Below are 19,391 nucleotides of genomic sequence, written 5' to 3' on the forward strand. Positions count from 1 at the left end.
AATAATCATCTACCAATAATCATCTACCATGTTAAACTGGTATTTAAGACTTTCTTCAGAGTCGATCAGCTAGTGTGCCATAATGAGCGTAGTGCTTGAAAATCTGTGATATCCTGTATGTATTTATTTTTATTCCGTGAAACCTCCACCCACACACTGATGCAGTGGAAGTGCCCTCTGAAGTCAGTGAAAGGGTGAATAGCCTCTAGTGCGAGGAGGAAAACCAAACCTGATCCAGCAGTACCTGAGGCACTGGGTGTGTGGCTTCTACTAAAAAGCACAAAAGAACTCTCTCTCCCTCTCTCTGCAGCATTCTCACTGGCACACAAGCCCATTGAGCCCGTTTTTAGTATTTATTTCGTTTTCAGTCTTTAGTATGTATTGATTTGGACGCACTCTGCTTTGTTTTAGTGCAAAATTGTGGAGGAAAACAACAGCGGGGATGAGTTGTATTGCCTTTGTATTTGGTGTTTTTTGTGCTAGTGGCATTTAGATTGATCACCCCGTCTCTTCTCCCTTTCATTACCACAAAATCTCACACTGTTGGAGGAGAAATCCTTCCTTGATGCTCTTTCACATCATCAATTCGTAGCGCTCAGTCTGCGATGATATGCGGTGATTCTCACCTTTTTTGCTCTGCCCGCTTTGTTTCAACTTGCCTCATCAACTTCTCACTCCCTCACTGATTTCCCAGGGTGACTTTAACCAGCTGCCATGCCGGCGCCGACGGCGTGTCTCACAACACAAGCAGCCACTGATTCCCCACCCCTCAGGTGAGGCAACGCTCATTGATTGTAAACTAGTAGGCACGCATATCATTACAATCACAAAGGTGGAATTCCTATTAGTATGCAGTGGCCGGTACATTTGAGGTTGCTGTTTTTTGCTCTCATGTTTAGTGGCTGCTACATTTGCAAATGAAATCCTTTGCTTGATGTAGAACCAAATACTTTTACAAATGTATGTTACAAGTAAACAGTTGTGTTTGTTAAATAAAGAACAGGTAGGACATGTATAAAGCAGCCATTTGTAGCTGCCTCATATTAATAGTAGGCCAAAATGTGGATCTTCTCATCGATTTCTGATTTTTACCTTGACACCAAAGCTGGTATAAGAAGGACGTGAGATGAAGTGAGACACCAGAGAACAGGCATTGGCATTAACATTGGCTGTAATATACCTTTTCACCATTACAGTACATGCTACTGCATCTTACACAGCTTAACACATTTAGTTAGACACTGACTCATACTGCATTGGGCTGAAGAATCGAACTTTAAATTGAACGTTGAATGATTTCCACTTTATCCATACTTAAAATAAATGAACTAAAAACAACCTGACCGAAAGGCTAGCTAGCGTATTAAACTCTTCACGCCACGGTCAAAACGATGACAATAAGAAATGGTAATCTGTAAAAAAAAAAAAAAAAACTGGTCTCGTACTTATGGTTGTAAATTTGCCAGCATTGTGCTAACTGTTAAACTGAAAAGGGCCTGTTCCTCCAGTCACATCCCATGTTTAATGTCAACAGTCGCATGCAACACTGCTACCATGCTTTGATGAATGGTGATTGAACAGCGGCAGTAAAACAAGACCTTCTCATTTAAATAAGATTCCCTTATATCACCAGCGGGAGGCCACATTCTTTAAATTTCACATTATGCGCATGGCCGCTTGCAATCAACAAACCGAGGCATTTTGATGTACATCCAAAAGGTTTTCGCCCTACTAGCAGCTAATACTTCTTGATGATGGATTCTACCACTGTGTTTTGACATTTAAAGGAGGACGTCCCCTGATTGGCCTGATGGGTACAATAAAAGGTCAACATTTCACATTTTACAATTCACAGGATGAGGTATCCTTTCGCTGATTTGATCCAGCAGGGGCACTGCCTCTTATTAATGCCGTTTGAAATAAACAATGAGCGCGTTTACTTTCACTCTTCACACCCCAGAGGACCTTGTGCCATGTCAGCAGCTGCCACACGCACGCTGCCCTCATTATGCAGCTTTTATGATGCCGAGGAACGCAACAAAGCGCCGTTTAAGGAACACACAGGACATAAATCAAAAGACAACTCGGCCAAAAACTCCTGCGCTGTACACAGGTGGCATGGCATCATTCATCATTCCCCTGACAAGCGACGACTTTAGGTAGCCCTGGCATCCTTCCCTCTGAGTGCGTTCGCCGGCGGAAAAGTCAGCCGTGTCATTTGTATCCACTTTGTCAGCTCACCCATCGCAAGGCATTTACAGCAACATGAAGAAAAAAAACAACAACATACATCTGCTTCAGTGAATAGTCAGAGCGGGGGGCGTAGGGGGCGGTGGTGGGAAACTGGGATTGCGTCTATAAATAGCTCCTCACGTCTGAAGGTGCAACTCTGAAGGGATGCACACGTGCTTCTTCTGGGCCGCCCATCACGTCGATGGCGACGCGTTGGACGCAGCCGAGCCTTTTATCCGCCTCTTATCTGCCCCACTTGGGTGCAAATAATAAACTGTGGCTTACTTTTCTCTGCATATGCATTTAGGGGATTTGGAGGAGTGCAGTTCAAAGCGATGCATCAGAAAGCTGCAAAGTCTGCTTGCGTCTTCCGCCTCTTAAAAAAAAAAAAAAAAAAAAAACCCAAACAAAGAAAACGGCAGAGATGTGGAGCGTTTAATGTGATTAGATACGATCACAGCAAGAGAAGCAGCTGACAAGAGTCCCGACCTGAGCTGTGAAAATTCTGCTTTAACCGTCCTTTCAGGGCTTTTCTGTGAGCAACATTACATGGTGATTAATAGCTTTAATGGAGCGTGCCCTAATCAGCCCATTCACACATCATGGGACGCACTTTTCCTCTGAAGATGAGCCTTTGTGCGCATCAGTGACATTTTTTTTTTTTTTTTTAATTCCTCCGCACTGCAGATTCACACCCACCTAGCATTGTCCTAGTTCGCATTTCACGCGATTCAATCCAGCAACATTCCTCACTCCTTCCTCCAAAGTCCAGACCTCGGTTCTTGGTTCACTTCCCCGACAGAGAAGGTGCTGATCAGCACTTCTGCCCGGAATTACGATGCCTCAAATTGCCCATTTGTTTCTGTGTATTGTGTCATTGTGATCGTAAAGGTTAGTAATTACTACATAGAGAGAATGGATGACTGTGCATTGGCAAGGAATCCAGTTAGTTGTTTGGATTGTGCACAATGAGTGAACAAGCCCTTTAAAGTTGTTTATGTGGCACATTAGTCAAAGGCTATAAAGTATAAACCGCAAAATAAAAATAAAAATTATTGTGCATATGTGCACAATAATCTTTGAAAGATCCCATATTGTGCAAATCTAACAAAATGTGTCTAATCAAAACTGTATTTTTCTGCTTTTCATAAAGTGCGTGCTGGAATACCTTGTTCTGGAAATCTGCCCCTGGTGATGTCACAAAAGACAGTGAGACACCTCACAGGTGAGTGACAACAACCAATTGTTTCAGATAAAATGTGAATTTCTCAGTAAACAAGGGTTCAGTCTGGGGCTCGTCATAGTTTTCTGAATAATTAATGTTGCAAGACATAAAGTCCAGGAAGGAAACTAAAATTCTGGAAAAACAGTAATACAATAATATTTTTTACACCTTCAAATTTAGTCTACTCCAAAATGTGTAAATGTGTAATTCATGGACTGAAAAGTGTTTGTGCAACAAAGTTTGTACCCCAGAGCGGCATAATATTTTATGAATAAACTTGAAAAATTGTCCTTCAAGGTGAAACATTGAGTTTATGCTTAATAAATATGTTTAGTGTAATTAATTAGGGCCATTGGTGGACGTGGAGAGAGAGAGAGTGAGAGAGAGTGAGAGAGAGAGAGAGAGAGAGAGAGAGAGAGAGAGAGAGATGTTTATAGACTGATCACTAGTTGTGCAGCCAAACTGTCTTTCAAGGACAAGTGATGTAAGAGTAATGCTCAGGACACTCATTGACACACACACTCGCACACACACAAACACACACACACACACACGTACGTCTCAAGTTTTTGCTTTCACAGTTCTCTGAAGTGCACTCTGCCCATCTTTTCATTTGATGACAAATTCAGCACTGAAGCACCTGCAAACACAAAGTCCCTTTAAGAAGGAAAAAAAAAAAAGAACTCACCAAGATAGTCAACAAAGTCAGAGCCAGCTGCTTCAGATGGGGTAGCAGAAACATCCTTAAAATGTTATTTCACCCCCTTTTATGTATAAAAACTGCTCTAAATGCAGGTATCATACAGGTAAATGCACAACCGTCTTTGCAGCCTCGCAACAGGTTCGCTTGAAAAGTTTATTTTTACGGCATATATTATTTTCCGGACGGCGGCGGGCTTGAAAAGTTTCCTTTGAAGACGCCTCGCTTGCTTGCTTGTGAGGTGAGGCCTCGGCGTCCTCGTGTGTTCCGCATCGAATTTCTGAAGACCTTTGTGGCTAAATGGATGCGACTGTAAAACCCTCAGAAAGCATAATGGCGGATGCTTTTAGCGGCTTTCTCCTTGAGCCCAGGCACACTGACAGTGTCCCACAATGACAAAAAGCGCGCAAGTCAACTGAATCGCGGTGTCGCTGGCGTTCCTGGTCTTCCATCCGTCTCCCCTGCTGCTCCTCGGTCTTCCCTCGTGGTCTGACTGGCGCCGTCCACGCCGCCGCACCTGTGCGGCGTGCAAGCGGCCGTCCACATCACATAGATAGACATCTATCTATTGTTGTTCTCCTTCTATCTATTATATCTACAGTATCTATCTATCTATCTATCTATAATATATACATATATATATTCATATTTATATTTATATTTATATTTATATTTATATATGTATATATATATATATATATATATACACATATATTCTGTACCTCCACCTTGCATGCGTCAAGGAGGAGAACCTCCGCCGGCGTTTTGCCTAACCCACATTCCCTTGCGTGCCCGGGGGCGTCTTTGGATGGTGCTAAATCAGCCGGAGCTCCGCTCCGAGGGATTATGGATATGACAGGCCGAAGTGGCGGAGGTTAGGGGCGGGGCCACGACGTTCTCCCACGGCGGGAGGCGCGACGAGCAGCGTCACGAGCGCCTGCAAGACTCCGCCGACCTGCCGCGCGTTATTTATTGCGGCGCCGGCTAACATCTCAGCGTGGTGCCCGAAAAGTGGGTCAGCAGATTATCTGTGTCCCTGCTTTTATTCCTCTTCCTCAGTCACCACCTCCTCCTCCTCCTCCCCATCCTCCTCCTCACGCAGACTCAGACTCCATCAGACTCCATCAGACGTTTGGTTCATCTCCTAATCTCCCATCTTCCGTCAGTCCCTGCCAATTTAGCCCCTTTTGTTTCCCCCCAAAACTTGAGGCTCCTCCCTCACGTGGACGTGCCTCCTTTTATCTCCGGCGCAGCCCCTCTCTTGTCCCGCTTGTCCCCTGATTATTGCTGGCGTCTCCGCCGCTTAGTGACTTGACAAGAGCGAGGGAACGGGAGAGCGGGGAGGAGAGAGAGAGGAGAAATGGGGCCGAGGTAGCCCGGTAAACAGCGGGAGCAGACTCCGCGCAGCTGAGACGCCCGATGAGCTTCATTAGCAGCCCTCCTCTGTGATTCAGGAATCGCATTAAAAATAATAAATGCGCAGCGCTCACAGGAGGATACACACTCACATGTACAGCTCAAAGGCTTCTCCATAAACTCAAGTTCACGGACTCACAATTAAATCCCCCCGCTGCACAGGAATATGCTCGAAAATGCTCAAACATGCTCTTAATTCCCTCCCCCCACTCTGCTGGTGCTCCTCTGAGCCCCGCCAGGCCAGGGGGCTATCAGGATGAAGCCTGCTGAGTCATCAAGGTTCCTCTTAAACGGTCGCTGGGTTCAGTTTTGGACCCTCAAGGCTTGAAAGCTGCCAGGTTCCCACAGTTCTTAAGTACAGCGCTGATTATTTGCAATCCCCTCCTCGCCTGGCCTAAAGCCTTAATCAGAATCTCAATCCCAGCAGCCCCTGGGGCATAGGCGGGGTACCAGCCTATTCCCAGAGCCAGCCTGACAGGATGCACCACTTGGATCTGATGAAAATGAGCACCTGTGTTTGACTTGAACCAGCGAGTGAAGGGGAGAAATTATTTAAATATATTCCAGAACTTCTCCTCTAATCTTTCCTCCCTGTTCCTCCTCATTTGATGAGAACTAGTTCAGTCTCTGCAGTTTCTCAGAAAAATCCGTCAACAACAACAACAACAACAACAACAGACCCAGCGTCTCCTGCTGCTATTAAAGACACATTGTCTCGACGTTTTGTGTCTCTGGACCGTGTTTAAATAAAGAAAAGCACACAACAGCAGAGCCGTGCAAAGTCTGAGCGGTTAATAGTCTGTTTTTGGAAAACACGTGGCGTAAATAGCCAGTGGTGAGAATATGGAAATTAAAAATTAAGATATTTCAGCAATTCCTCAAGCTGTTAGTTTTTCAGAACCTCCTTCCTCTGCCTCTTCCTTTATTTCCAAAAGTTCCTCCTTCTTTTACTGTTTTACCCCCGACACCGCCGCACGCACACAAGCACGCATTATCGCGCACACGCACACACACACACAAAATACACACAATACAGAAAACGTGCTGGTCCTGCAGATAGAATAGCTTTGAAGGGATTGCAACCAATTAAGGGGGAGCCGCGCTGCACTTTGAAGAAGTGCTGCACACAAGACAAAGCAGCGCGCTTCTAATCTGGCCCCGCGTCTCCCCGCCGGCCGGCGCTCATCAATCCTGGCTGCGGCAGGGGTGGCAAAAGAGGGCCAGGCAAGAGGAAAAGCAGTGCCTCGCACCAGGGTCACCTCATCATCACCCCGCCACCTCGCTGCGCTATAGGTGTCAGCCACGCCGCGGCCGCTCCACTTTATGGTCCGTGCCCGTATACTAAGAGCCAACCTCGTGGGACTCCATACACGGTTTTTGTCCTTCTCTGTCCACCTTGGGGCTTCCCCAGAGAGCGCCAGGCGGCACCCGGCAGCAGAATCGTGGCCCGGTCTTGGAAACTCGATCGTTCAGGCGGCTGAGTGACGGCAACGGTCCTCACAGCCAACAGGATGCAGCGGGTTCAACCTGCTGAAACCTGACCATTAAAAAGCAGCTCCCACTGACGTTGCCTCTTATCATATAGGCCATGTCATGTGATTCCCCACCCAAAAGAATCAAACATTTGTTCGCATCATTGTCACTTTACGTAGGGGCCCAGAGGCCTCATTCTCTGGCAATGACCCTGATTGTGTCTTGCGGCTTCAACATATAGGTGTAGTCGCACTCTAAAACTATAAGCAAAGCTAACACAAACCGCTGAGGGGAGCGCGTAGACCTGCTGGCCATGGCGGCGCGGGTACCATTAGAGTATAGCTCCTCCCTTTCACTTGTCTCCAAGCTAACATTTACTTACATATGCTCGCACCGCTTCCGAATGTCTTCTGAATAAATGTCCGTCTGTCTTTTCTTTTCTTTTTTTCCATCCCTCCCATTTTCCTCAAGGGCGTAGATATTTTTTTATCTGATGGCTGCATGCTTAGTCCCGTCTACGTGTAAAGAAAGCAGCTGTTGTTTGGCTCCACGCATTGTCTTTCAAAAGTAATTTAAGTGTCAGGCAGAACTTCTTCTGAGGTTTATTTAGTAAGTCTGGATTGTGCTCTGTCAGATAGTTGTTTAATGACCAGAAGTTGCTAATGTCCCACTTGAGATCATTTTTTGTTTGTTTGTTTTTTTTTTTTGACTTTTCCACTCAAATTTAGTACCCCACATTATCTTCCTGTTCCATTTACTGAGCCGACATGACATGACTATTAGCTGAGAGGGGAAGCAAGCTGCATGAGTCACAAAACCCATCAAAACATGCATTCGCACAAATGTTGAATGGCCGCCTAGACAAAAAAAAATGCTTGTGGCATTGAACTTTGGTGGTAAGATCCATCCATCCATTTTTAACACTCGCTTCTTCCTGAACTCAGGGTTGCGGGGGTCTGCTGGAGCCTCTCCCAGCTGTCATAGGGCGAAGGTAGGGTTGGTGGTAACATAACTGTCTCTTTTCTTTTCATCATTCATGTCATCTGTGCATCAATGCAATTCAAACTAAATGAAACTTTATCGAAATAGCACCTTACATACGCACGATAAAAAAAATAAATAAAATAAAATTGAAAAAGTAGCCATCCAACATTACATTAAGTTACTTGCTTAGCACCATTATGTCTATATAAAGAGTCTCTGTGTTGCTGCAAACTATCAGCTCTCAGCCTGGGACAGCGTGACAGTTGCTGCCAGAGACGGAGCATTTCAAGGTTTTCAAGGTCTGCTGTCTCTCAGACTGTAGCTGTTTCTTGGCGACCGTTCGTTCTAGGAAGGGATGGAATGTTTGCAGTCGTGCAGATGCTGCTCAGGACCACGGACAGCTCAAACGGCGAGCCCACGCCCGTAGCTTTGACAGTGAAGAATACGCTACAATCCGGTTAGTGCGAGGATGATTAAAAAAACCAAAAACACTCTTGTATTTATGTAAACAACAATACAAATTCAAGTTTGTAAAAAAAAAAAAACGAAGCAGCTGTGGCCTGAATGTGTCAGGTTCGAGCATCACTCTGTGTTGACTGAGGACCAGAGCAGAAGCAGTGAAAGGCACGGGGAAGCTTTACGGGGGCGCCGTCAGCCTTAATGGAGTCTGAGAGGCAGCTATGTACACCACGTCCTCCAACACTGTCCCACTGCTTCCCGCCGCCCAGCTCCCTTGTTTTTTTGCCCTCCCCTCTCCTCTGCATCCCTCAGTGGCCCGAACACACATTTTAGAGCTATTAGAGGATGTCAGCCGAAGCAGACACGTCAGACAATAGACGGGGGCATGAATATTGACTTGACACCCGCCTTGCGGGCCGAGACGTCGCGTTTTGAATTAATGTCCCCGCGTAATGCAATCGTCCAGCTTTCTGTCACAGCATGTCTTGATAGTGTCTTTTGGTAACTCACCAGGCAAAGACGGTTTGGCATGAGCCACCCTGTAGGGCCTGTTGACTTAACGGTACGCGCAGGGCTGAGTCAACTCACACCTCCTCCGCCAATCCCTCTCACTCCTCGTCGTTTTATCTCCCTCTAAATGACAACACGCACTCCTGTCCTTGGACAGACCTGGGCAATGTCGCCATGACTACCGTCACATGTAGTATTTCTGCTAACGACGATGGAAACAGAATGCACATTTTACATAGAGCTGGCTGAGGACGTAATTGCAAGTCCCATTTTTCTCACCTCATTAGAATCCCGCCTCTTCTGGAGGGAAACAGAAGAGGGAGGATTGCTGATTGCGCTTTGTTTGGGTGCCCTTGATGAAGCTCGCCGCCGCCGTGAACGGGAAACGCAAACAAATCTGTCTGACTCTCTTAATGCACTTGTGACGTTAACTGCAAAGCCTCACAGAGACGCAGAGAGGAGGGGCGGGGGGAAATTAGCTCCTGTTGACTTGACCGTGGCAGGCGGACAGCTGATTGCTGCTGCTGCCTCCCTTCACACAGAAAGGCTGCTCGTTGGAAAATTGTGCCGAATGCTATAAAGCTCCTTCCTGTGCACCCGAACGCAGAGGACACTCGCCGAAAAATGCCTCCGAGAGCCACACAATGCAGGATAAAAATCTGTTGGCACAACAGGGTGGAAGCATTTCAATCAGCTTGAGCGCATGCCGCACTTCACTGTGGGACTCTGCATGAAAACCATGCATGAAATGAAAAAACACAAAACAAATGCGGAATAAGGAGATGGATTTTATGTTTCTTTTGCTGACAGTTTCACTGTTGGAGCAACATAATGATGAGCGCAGTTGGTAAATATTGTATACATATTTTTTTCTTCAGCGCTCAGCAAGGACGCGGTCGCTGCAGGCAATGCTCTCTTTGATACACACTGAAATTCATGTGAATGGATTATTGGCTTCAGGAGGGCCATTCTTTGAAAAACATATTGAGAATGCATTTAATTTCAGCTGCAAAGCTCCGCGGGGCTCTCTTCCTGAAAAACGAAGGACAAGTTCCGAGTAAAAGCAGGATCAGTGGCTGAAACATGAGTTGGGCCCCACTAGAGAGTTGCCAAACAATGCACACATATGACACTCGCAGTACGCTCAAAATACAGCCCCAGACACCTCGCTGTTATTTATTTGAAAAACTACTGCCAGTACTGCAAGATTTACTTTAAAAAAACAAACAAATATAAGACACGCTTTGGATTTCAACATCCGACTTAACCTAGATACTCAAATGCAAACAAACTAGTCTCATTTATCATTCTTCCACAGCATGCGTGCACTGAAAAAGGGTCCTCTCTGCTCACAGCTTACAGACTGCCTGTGAAGTGAAAATGCTCCCGGCTGCAGCTGCGGCGGCGGCGTCTCGGAGGCACCGACTGGTTAATCACAGCATGCTCCAAACAAATGTCTGCGATGAGTCAGACAGTTCACCTGCGCGACTTAATGTTTGCACCCAAAGACACATAAGTGAACAGACTCACAGCTAGCCTGCAGCAACTTTGGAATACAGAAGTCTGATTATGATACTGCTAATTTAAGATGGTGACTGTGTTTATGAGGGCTTTACGTATCCCGGCCATGGTCTGGTTTTGTCTGTTGAAGGCAGAGACAACCATTACCATTCAAAGGTGGAGGCTTATTTAATATCTGTTGTTGCTCATGCTGCCGATTGCCCTTTGTGCTGTGCCATGTTGGCATTTCATAGTGCTAAGGCTGCAATAACTAACTGTGGTCTCATTTATCAAAGATATGAAATTGCAGTGGTTTGTACTACAACGAGAAGAGAATAAATTTCACCCACACCTAAGCAAAAAGATACAGTAATCAGTAGGCGTAAGTGGATGCTAACAACTACAATTTCATTTCATATTTTTTGCTTCTTAACACCTTACTCTGAAATGATCAAACATAGGTTTGTAAAAAGAGCCAATGACACAAAATGTTGTTTATTTTTTATATGGGCGTGCCAGATATATATATATATATATATATATATATATATATATATATATATATATATATATATATATAGTTTGTCCGGTGATCTAAAAACACAGGAGCAAATTAAAAACTAGAATCAAAGCTTTGCTGTTGTAAAATCCCAGTTCATTGGCAGGTTTGATCACTTGCTATCCCCAAAAGGTGTGCTGATGTGCTCGTCCCAAATGTATGAATTATAAAATATGACGGATATATAAAAAATAATAAACTTCAGACAGAAGTTATAAATCAAGTGTTTAGCCTAATGTAAATATATTTGCATTGCATAAACAACACTTCATAATGAGGGTTACGCTCATGACCAGCTGCCCACGAGGTCATGGCGCAGTGGTGCAGCACCGGCCAGAATAAGATATGTGTGCCTTCGTAATCGTGAATGATGCGGCAACGGCCCATGAGATGGCTGCACGGCGGGTAACTGTAGGCGCGCGGAGGTTGGCAGATGTGCTGTGCAGCAGGAACACAGGTGCAGGCCAATTTTAATGAGCAAAGCAGGCCATGTGGACTAAACTCCCTCATCTGTTGCCATCGCACCTATGACGATTCCATTTTGGGGTCAGTTCTCCTCCGCTTACTCCACCTCCTGGACGAGGCCGTCTCTAAACCCATCCAGATGTTTACTCAAAGTGGGAAATAGCTGACCTGTTGAAAATGGACCTGTGAGTGGCTGTGCGTGGCAGGCTAACACTTAAACATCAGTGTGATGGAGGGGCAAGGATGATTTATTGCCCTCAGAGATGTACAAGTACACTTGTGTGAAAAATATCATGCCATGGCAGTGAATGGTTGGCGATGGATCAAGACTCTTAATTGACGCTTGTCTCTGTCAAGTTCTGGCTATAAGAAAGTCAAGTAGAAGGGAATCACAAAAGCCTTTTCAGTGATCTGTCGCATCGCTCAACAGCTCTTCCAAAAGATGCCATTTAGCATTTGCCTTCCATTCCTCGCCATCAGCATGACACAAGTACATCATTTAATAGCTGCTAGAACAGGCTAGAGTGTCAGAGGCTGCGTCGCCTCAGAAAACTAAAGGTAACCTGTCTTCTATATTGACACAACCAGCAGATTTTTGTGCCTAAATCCCGAGAAAACAAGACTTTTTTTTTATTCATGGCTTTGAATCAAACCAGCCCCTGTGACTCATACACACAAACATTAAAGAGAAGTCTTATGTGTCGAGATGCAAGAAAGATATATCAAAGTGCATGTATTTGATGATGGTGGTTAATGACGTGCTGGTTCAGAAGCGGCGTTCGAGTAGACAGAATTTTCAATTGGAATTAATGACCTTACAGTGGTGGAAAATTATTTGCCCCCTTGCAAGAGGTGACCTTTTGAGACTTACAGAGCAAAATTAGAGCCAGCCTCATATCTGCTGAAGTCTTGATGTGCGTCATGCAAACTGATCATTCATAAGCCAGTGAGGGCTGTGATGCTGCACTGCACCACCACAGATGGTAGCGTGGAAGTGTACTTGAGTGGAAAATAGCCTGGGCTGCCTGGTATGTACACATATTTCTGTGCTGGCGTCTCTGAGGGCCCAGAAAGTAATTATGGAAATAATGGGAAAAGGTGTATGTCAGACACTCAGCCGTGCAGGCTTTGGGTTGAAAATTAGCAACCAGCCTGAACCGTCCAATTACATCAAAACAAGGACTGTGTGTCGCACAAGTGGCTGATGCAAAGCTAAAGGTATGTGGGCACAGCAGCCGGCCTGGAGCCATCGCTACACGCTATTTGTTTCGCTTTGCTCTGATTTACTGAACAAATACATCAGCTTTAAGATAGTGGCGCTCCATCATCGTTCCGCTCTGGGTCACAGAGACAAATGTGGGATGTGCAGTGGGCTTTTGGAAGCGGATAAAACATCATTTGTTTTTTTTTTTACCCCCTGCTTTTGAAGTCCTCGCTTGTCTGATATGGCTGGTGCGGATGGCTAGCGCGACAAACAGACTCGCGCCGGGGCAGTGTACACGTGGGAGATCACACATGGGCACGGACAGATGAAAGGTTCCGGTACCCTGCTTGTGACAACAGCGGTCACAGATCTCCGCTTTGATGGCAGCACCCCATCGTCAGCACCTGCCCCATCCGGCTAACCTCCTGGCATTCCTGCAGTGGAGAGAGTCGCCAGCGCCTCTCTTGCTTTTAGCTGAAGCCTGCTATCGTTATTAAATTTATTTTTCCTACCCCCAAAAAACCACCACTGATTAAACTTGCTATCAAATTTCTTCCTCGATACACCCTCAGATGTGACAGGTCACCATTCATCACCGTTAGAACGAGGTGATATGTGAGATTATCGCGCTCTATCGGCGCTGGGCAAAAAACTTGGTCTGCATCGATTATTGTGACAGTGAAATTGCATAGGTAATGGCTGCTGGTTATCACAGCCATTTGTCACAGAGGCGTCGCATCTGGTCTGAGCGTCGGCACCAAGCTGAGGGCAATATTTAGTTCGCTTAAACTCCGGCTTTGAATTGGAATACATTTATAACGTTATCAAACCTTCTTAGGCAACCGGTCAAGATGACGGCACCCAATCTTTTCTAAGGGGTGCTGAGGTTACCCTGAACTACATGAAACGCTATCTTACTTTTCGTAGCACAGCCTGGTCTGAATACTGTAAGCCGCCAGGCGCTCCTGTGTAAGCCGAGACTCTCTCCGAGGCCATTTTGAAAGGCCGAATTTAGTTAGTCTCCCCGGATCCAGAGATGCCGATAAGATGCAGGATCACGGGGATAAATGGCTCTGCCCTCCTCGAGATGAGCGGAGTTATATGAGAGCGGATACCACAGGTCACTCCGGCACAAAGCAGCAGAAGCGGCCCTTTTGCTTTTTTTTTTCTTTCTCTCTTGCGTTTGACCTCCGAGAGGTACCCGACGATCCGCTGCAGATGGCCTGAATGCGCTTCGCTGCTCATTGCTTGCCCAGGTACCAACCGCTGTCACCCTGTTACCCCCTCCCCCCCCCCAAAGAGTTGGCACGTGTCCAACAGCCTAGGGTCTGCGTCAGTGCAACTGGGGAAGCTCTTCCCCAAGCGGCGCAAGGTCGGTGTTCTGCAACCGGCCCAAATTCAAAAGAATGTTTTAAATGAAGAGCACACGTACAGTAAAAATATTCCTGCTTTCCAGCCAATATCTCATCTGTGGGGCATTTCTGTTTAATTTTTAGGCAATACAACTTCTTCTTGGGCTTCAGCGACTCCTTGTGGACCAAATTCAGCACCAGGGAAACATTCTAATCAAATTTCTTAAAATTTGGATACATTTTTTGAGAGAAAATTATTTGTCTGTGATGTGATTAATACTAAACTCCACATGTCAGCGTGGCAGAGCTACTTTGTTTTTTTTTTTTGCGAAACACACATAAGCGTGTTTCTTCTCATTTTGTTAGGAGCTCCTCGGGCCTCAATTTTGCCTGCTTTGCCGCAGCCTTGTCTCAGAGAGCCAGTCGTGATTCCACTGCTCTGTGTGGAGAATGCACAACTAGGAAGCTCAGACTGCGCGGCTGTGGACTGCAGGTATACCTGGCGCCGGCAAGGTTACACCCAGAAGCCTTTGAAATCCGTCTGCAGCAACAGCCCCGCCGCCTACTCAAGATCCTCGATTTGTAAATAACACTTCAAGCCGCGTTAATGAACAACAGAATATTTACCGCATTAAAGTAGTTGTTTTTTTTCTCGCGTTTCCTCACATTTGAATCACTAACCGACACAGTACATCTGGCTCTGGCAGTAATTATTGCTCCAGCTAATCTGTTTGATGCAGGAGCACATCGTCCTAAACGGCAGTTGATGGTATTAAGCCCAAAACCCGGCATTTGATTTTAGCCGATTGTGATCACAATTGGTTTTTGTTTTTTTTTTCGTATGTGAGATTTTTCTTTCCTCAAGCAAGGCTTTGAACCTCCATTGGGTCACATCCCATCCGGCACGTGTTTCGAAACATTTCCTCGTCTTACCGAAGTCACATAGATGCGAACAACAGCGTTGCGCGCCCTCGCAATCTGCCACCTATCGGTGACTGAGGTGCACGTGCGGCGTGAAAAGCCCCTTTTTTCTTGGCTAATTAGTCGTGACCTGACTTTGATCCGCGGCAGGGGAAAGTGGCACGGGGGTAGTTGGCATGTGAAAGGACGGACATGCGTGTCAGCGCTGTGTCTGCTTTTAGATGTCGGGGCTTAGAGCGCGTGCGTGTGCAGCGTGCTAATGTCAACACAGAGTGCAGTGGGTGAGGCTTATTGTCTTTGAAGACGTCAGGGGGAGATGAAAGGCCTTTCACTCACTTGATGCCCTCCCCGTCCTGCCCCCAAACCCCCGCCTTCTCTCCACCTCTCATACCACCTCCCCCCTCGCCGTAATCCAATGAAGTGCAGTGCTCTCCCCACTCTTTTACCTCCTGCAGCAACGCGCACGCCGCCGTATTGACATGCACGGCCCATTTCGCTTTCTTCTTTAAAAGGAAAATGGATTTTGCGCGAGGCACTCCGCGCCGCCTCGGCCGTCCCGTGGGGGGGGGGAAACGTGAATGGTTAGATCTTTCCTGCCGCAGGTACGTCAAAAAGACGCGGGGGTAAACAGGGCAAGTCCGCGCGCAGGCGAGGTGAGGCGAGGTGAGGCAACAACGTGACGTTAACATCTGCGAGCCAGAGATTTTAGTGCTCACTTACACACCTGTCTTGTTTTGTATAAAAGCAATATGCAACTCGGAGACTGTGGAAGTTGTGGCCCAAAGGCAAAATTCATTTTCTGCAGCCCCTCGCATCCAACAGGCACACTGAAAATAACAACACGCCAGCTGAGCAACACTCGCTGTGAAGATGCATCGCACAAGTTAGTTTGGATTTGACAAGAAAGTTTGGATTTGTGCTAATATATAGTATGTTTCCAACTTTGTGTATCATGGGTTCATTACTTTTTTTTTTCACACAAAATAAGGGGTCGAGACTTGAAAGTACTGTGTAGAGCAGGAGCCAACATGGGAGTTATGTAATTTGCTGTGTTATTGCTGTCAGATCACCAAAAAGACGTAACCTACGGGTTGAGGCTGCGATTTTGCAACAGAGATTTAAAAATTCAGCTCCATTCGTATGACCATCTGTGTTAGCGGAGGCACACGTCAGTGATAAGCTAGGTACCTACGGCTGGTTGATCATGACGACAGCAGCGCCACTCGTCGTGGGAAATTGCTTAAACGAAGGGTACCTTGACCCAGGTGATTTAAACCCTGCAATTTACTGAGGCACTTCGCATTATGATAATTAAAGTAAATAAAACACCTGATGCATGAAAGCAAGTGAGTGAAGTTGACATAGTGGAAAACAAAAACACCTGGTGGGTGTAAATTAAGGTAGAAATGCATCCGCTGCATTAGCAGATGTGGCGGCTTTTAATGCAAACAAACAAAAAGTAAATAAAATGGAAATACATCGAGAATCAAGTGTTTTAGCAAGAAAATAACTGCCGGACATCTTAGCATTAAGAGGCTTAGCAGCTCACGCAGCACGGACGATAAGTACGCGTGTGGTCGCGGTGCGTGTGCGGCTCGCCAGGCTGAGGCTAATATCTGGATGGTCAGCGCGTCGGCTCCCTTTTTTTTTTTTTTGTCCGCCGGAGCGAAAGCAAACGCCGAGTGAGTGACAGGCAGGGATTAAAACGCTTTGCTCACTGTCTGAGCAAACCAGAATGTGGAGCAGATAAATAGTTGACATTTTCATTTGTAAAATTTAATTAAAATGAAACATAGCACGGGAACATTGCGCCGTTTTTCAAACATGTCATTGGAGTCCGAAAATTAAAGAAAAAAAAAAGAAAAAATCACTCCGTAATGAAAAGCGCTTGTTTCATTTTTGCGACGCAGCTTCACAAACACTTGTTAAAGTTTAAATGCGAGCCAATGAAAAGTTTGTTGAAAATCGTTGTGCTACGTGCTAAAACGTCTCGACACAAAAAGGCAAAAATTCATATTTTGACTCGCAAGGAAGCCGGAGATGTAGCCCGTTCCCATGACATCAGAAAAGCTGCCAGTCCTCAGTGCTGCGCAGATCGATGCTGACGTATCAATACATCCCTTCGCGGTATGGCATTGATTCTCATTATAAAGTGTTGATACTCCCTGGATGCCCTACATGGGAAATATATATAGCGCCCCCTCCCCCATTCCACCACCTTCCCGCCGCCAGCTGTATTAAATAACAGCAGAGGGAAGTGACGACTGCAGCGGGTCGGTCCAGACTTGCCCATCAACCTCAGCGCTTTGGCAGCTACCACAGGTCTGGCAGAGGGGCTGGAGTGGCGGACGCTGCCAGAGGATAAACACATCTAAATGACAGAGTGTGTAAAATTACACTGTTATGCTGTTTGTTGTCATTTATGTTTTAGACTCCCCCTACTTCCCTCCTCTGCAGTCGGTGCACGCGTGTGCTGCCACTTGTCCCCTTGACCGAACTGCTGCTGGCTGATTGGCTGGCTGCTGATTTTTAACCACCACCCGATGTCTCTTGAACTGTTGTTTTTTTCTCTCTTCTCTTTCCAAAGCAGTCAACAGCCTGTGTGTGAAGTTTTTCTGCAGCTCGGTGACAGTACGACTCCTGAAACAACTTAGCACTCCGTGAACCCCTTTGTGACAGCCTAATAAATAATAACCTTTTCTTTTCTTGTCTTTGTAGTGCAAATAATTGTGCATTTTGGAGTTGGTAGCGCTGTAAGTAATTTGAAGTTTCTAACTCACTTTCTCTTGCTTTTTGGCTGGTCGTTTCTTGAAGGCAACTCGGAGATTTTTGTGTAGTTTTTTTGTTTGTTCTGCTACTGCTGCTCACCTATGAAGCTGAAAGTAAACTTCTGCTACTGTGATCTGTGGCTATTGTCGTTGACTAACTTTCAGTGGAAGAGCAATGGCCGCTGATTCCCCCAGGCCAGGGGTAGAACAGCAATGTCAATTTCATGTTTCTCACACTTTTCCAAAGAAGCCCAAAGGTTTACAACTTCACTTTACATATAAAGCAACAATGAAAGTACACACAAGAGGAAAAACAAAATATATGTGTATATATATATATGTATATATATATATATATATATGTATATATATATATATATATATATATATATATATATATATATATATATATATATATATATATGTATATATATATATATATATATATATATATATACATATATATATATATGTATGTATAAATATTATCAAAGTGTTGCCATGTATTTCAAATTTCTTCTTCTTCTTCTTCTTCTTCTTCTTCTTCAAAGATCAATTTGAAGTGTAGTTGTTTCACCAAATGCCATTGAGAATAAAAAACTGTTTTACATCGATTTAAAAGTTTCAAGACTATCATTATGAATATGCAACAATTAATAGTTCTAAATTTTGAGGGCAGCAACAGCAGAAGCGCTGCCTTCTCTATTTTTCTAATGTAGATTGAAGGACATCAAGGACCATCTGGTTTGCAGACCTCAGGGCTTTGGAAGGCTGATGAAGATTTATTTAGTCTGATAAATATTCTGGCACCGGGCCATTCAGGGACTTAAAAACAAATAAAACAAGCTAAAATCATTTTTGAAAGGGGACAGGAAGACAGTGAAGGAAGTTATGTCCTCATGCTTCTTCCAGTGAGGAGCCAAGCATCTGCTGGACCAACGATAATTGGTGTGGAGCAGACTTTTCAATATCAACACATGAAAAGCTGCAGTAGTTCAATGGAGAGGTGATTGAGACTCTTTCAAGGTCACTGGCACAGAAAAGACTTGACCTTGGCCAGAAGCCTCGGCTTCTTCCAACAGCAGATTGTGCAGCCAGTTTTGGTTTCCATGTGTAAAGAAAACTGAGAGAAGGTTTCTGCACATGTCTGCAGTTCAGTTAATAAGCTCAGGCTGCGTGGTTTTTTTTGTTTTTTTTTCAGGCATTTGTCCTTTCTCCTTTTAAATGCAGTGTCACAACCAGCTCCTGAACCATGACTCTGCAAACATTGCAGCTGACTCGTCCCCGAGTTATTCAAGTATGGTGATATTTCAGCACGTTTGCAACCTCACTCCCCCGTTTACTTTTTATTTTTTGCTACAGTATCGTCCCTGCTCACTTATTCTGTCACTGAAGTGACAGTGGCAGGAGGGCAAAAGGGCTGAAAACAGGTCCTCAACTTTAATCTCAGCCGCACTCCTCGCCGAGTGCCTCATTAGTGGCGGCAGCAACAGTTTAGTGGTTCGGCAGAGTGTCAGTGCGGACATAGGTTAATGTTGCAGCAGGCGAACCGCTCATCATGCCACAGGGGACAAACGACTGGCCGATTGTGCATTTAGCTGTCTTTTTAACTCTAGTATTTCC

At 45.4% G+C, this 19,391-nt stretch overlaps 2 protein-coding genes across 2 annotated transcripts in view; one reads left to right on the forward strand and one right to left on the reverse strand.

The window, feature by feature from the left end:
- rtn4rl1b (reticulon 4 receptor-like 1b) overlaps positions 1-19,391 on the reverse strand; it is a 136,505-nt gene that overhangs the window by 82,818 nt on the left and 34,296 nt on the right. The window lies entirely within an intron of this gene.
- Positions 1-19,391, forward strand: part of dph1 (diphthamide biosynthesis 1) — a 108,473-nt gene that overhangs the window by 377 nt on the left and 88,705 nt on the right. The window contains exons 2-3 of the mRNA XM_076036357.1: positions 695-773; positions 3,386-3,457. Of these exons, the coding sequence (XP_075892472.1) occupies positions 3,427-3,457 (31 nt within the window). The 5' untranslated portion in view covers positions 695-773; positions 3,386-3,426. The remainder of the gene's footprint in view (positions 1-694; positions 774-3,385; positions 3,458-19,391) is intronic.

This window comes from Nelusetta ayraudi, unplaced genomic scaffold, assembly GCF_046127955.1.
Source record: "Nelusetta ayraudi isolate G7.1 ecotype Tasmania unplaced genomic scaffold, CSIRO-AGI_Nayr_v1 ptg000048l, whole genome shotgun sequence".
Lineage (NCBI taxonomy): Eukaryota > Metazoa > Chordata > Actinopteri > Tetraodontiformes > Monacanthidae > Nelusetta > Nelusetta ayraudi.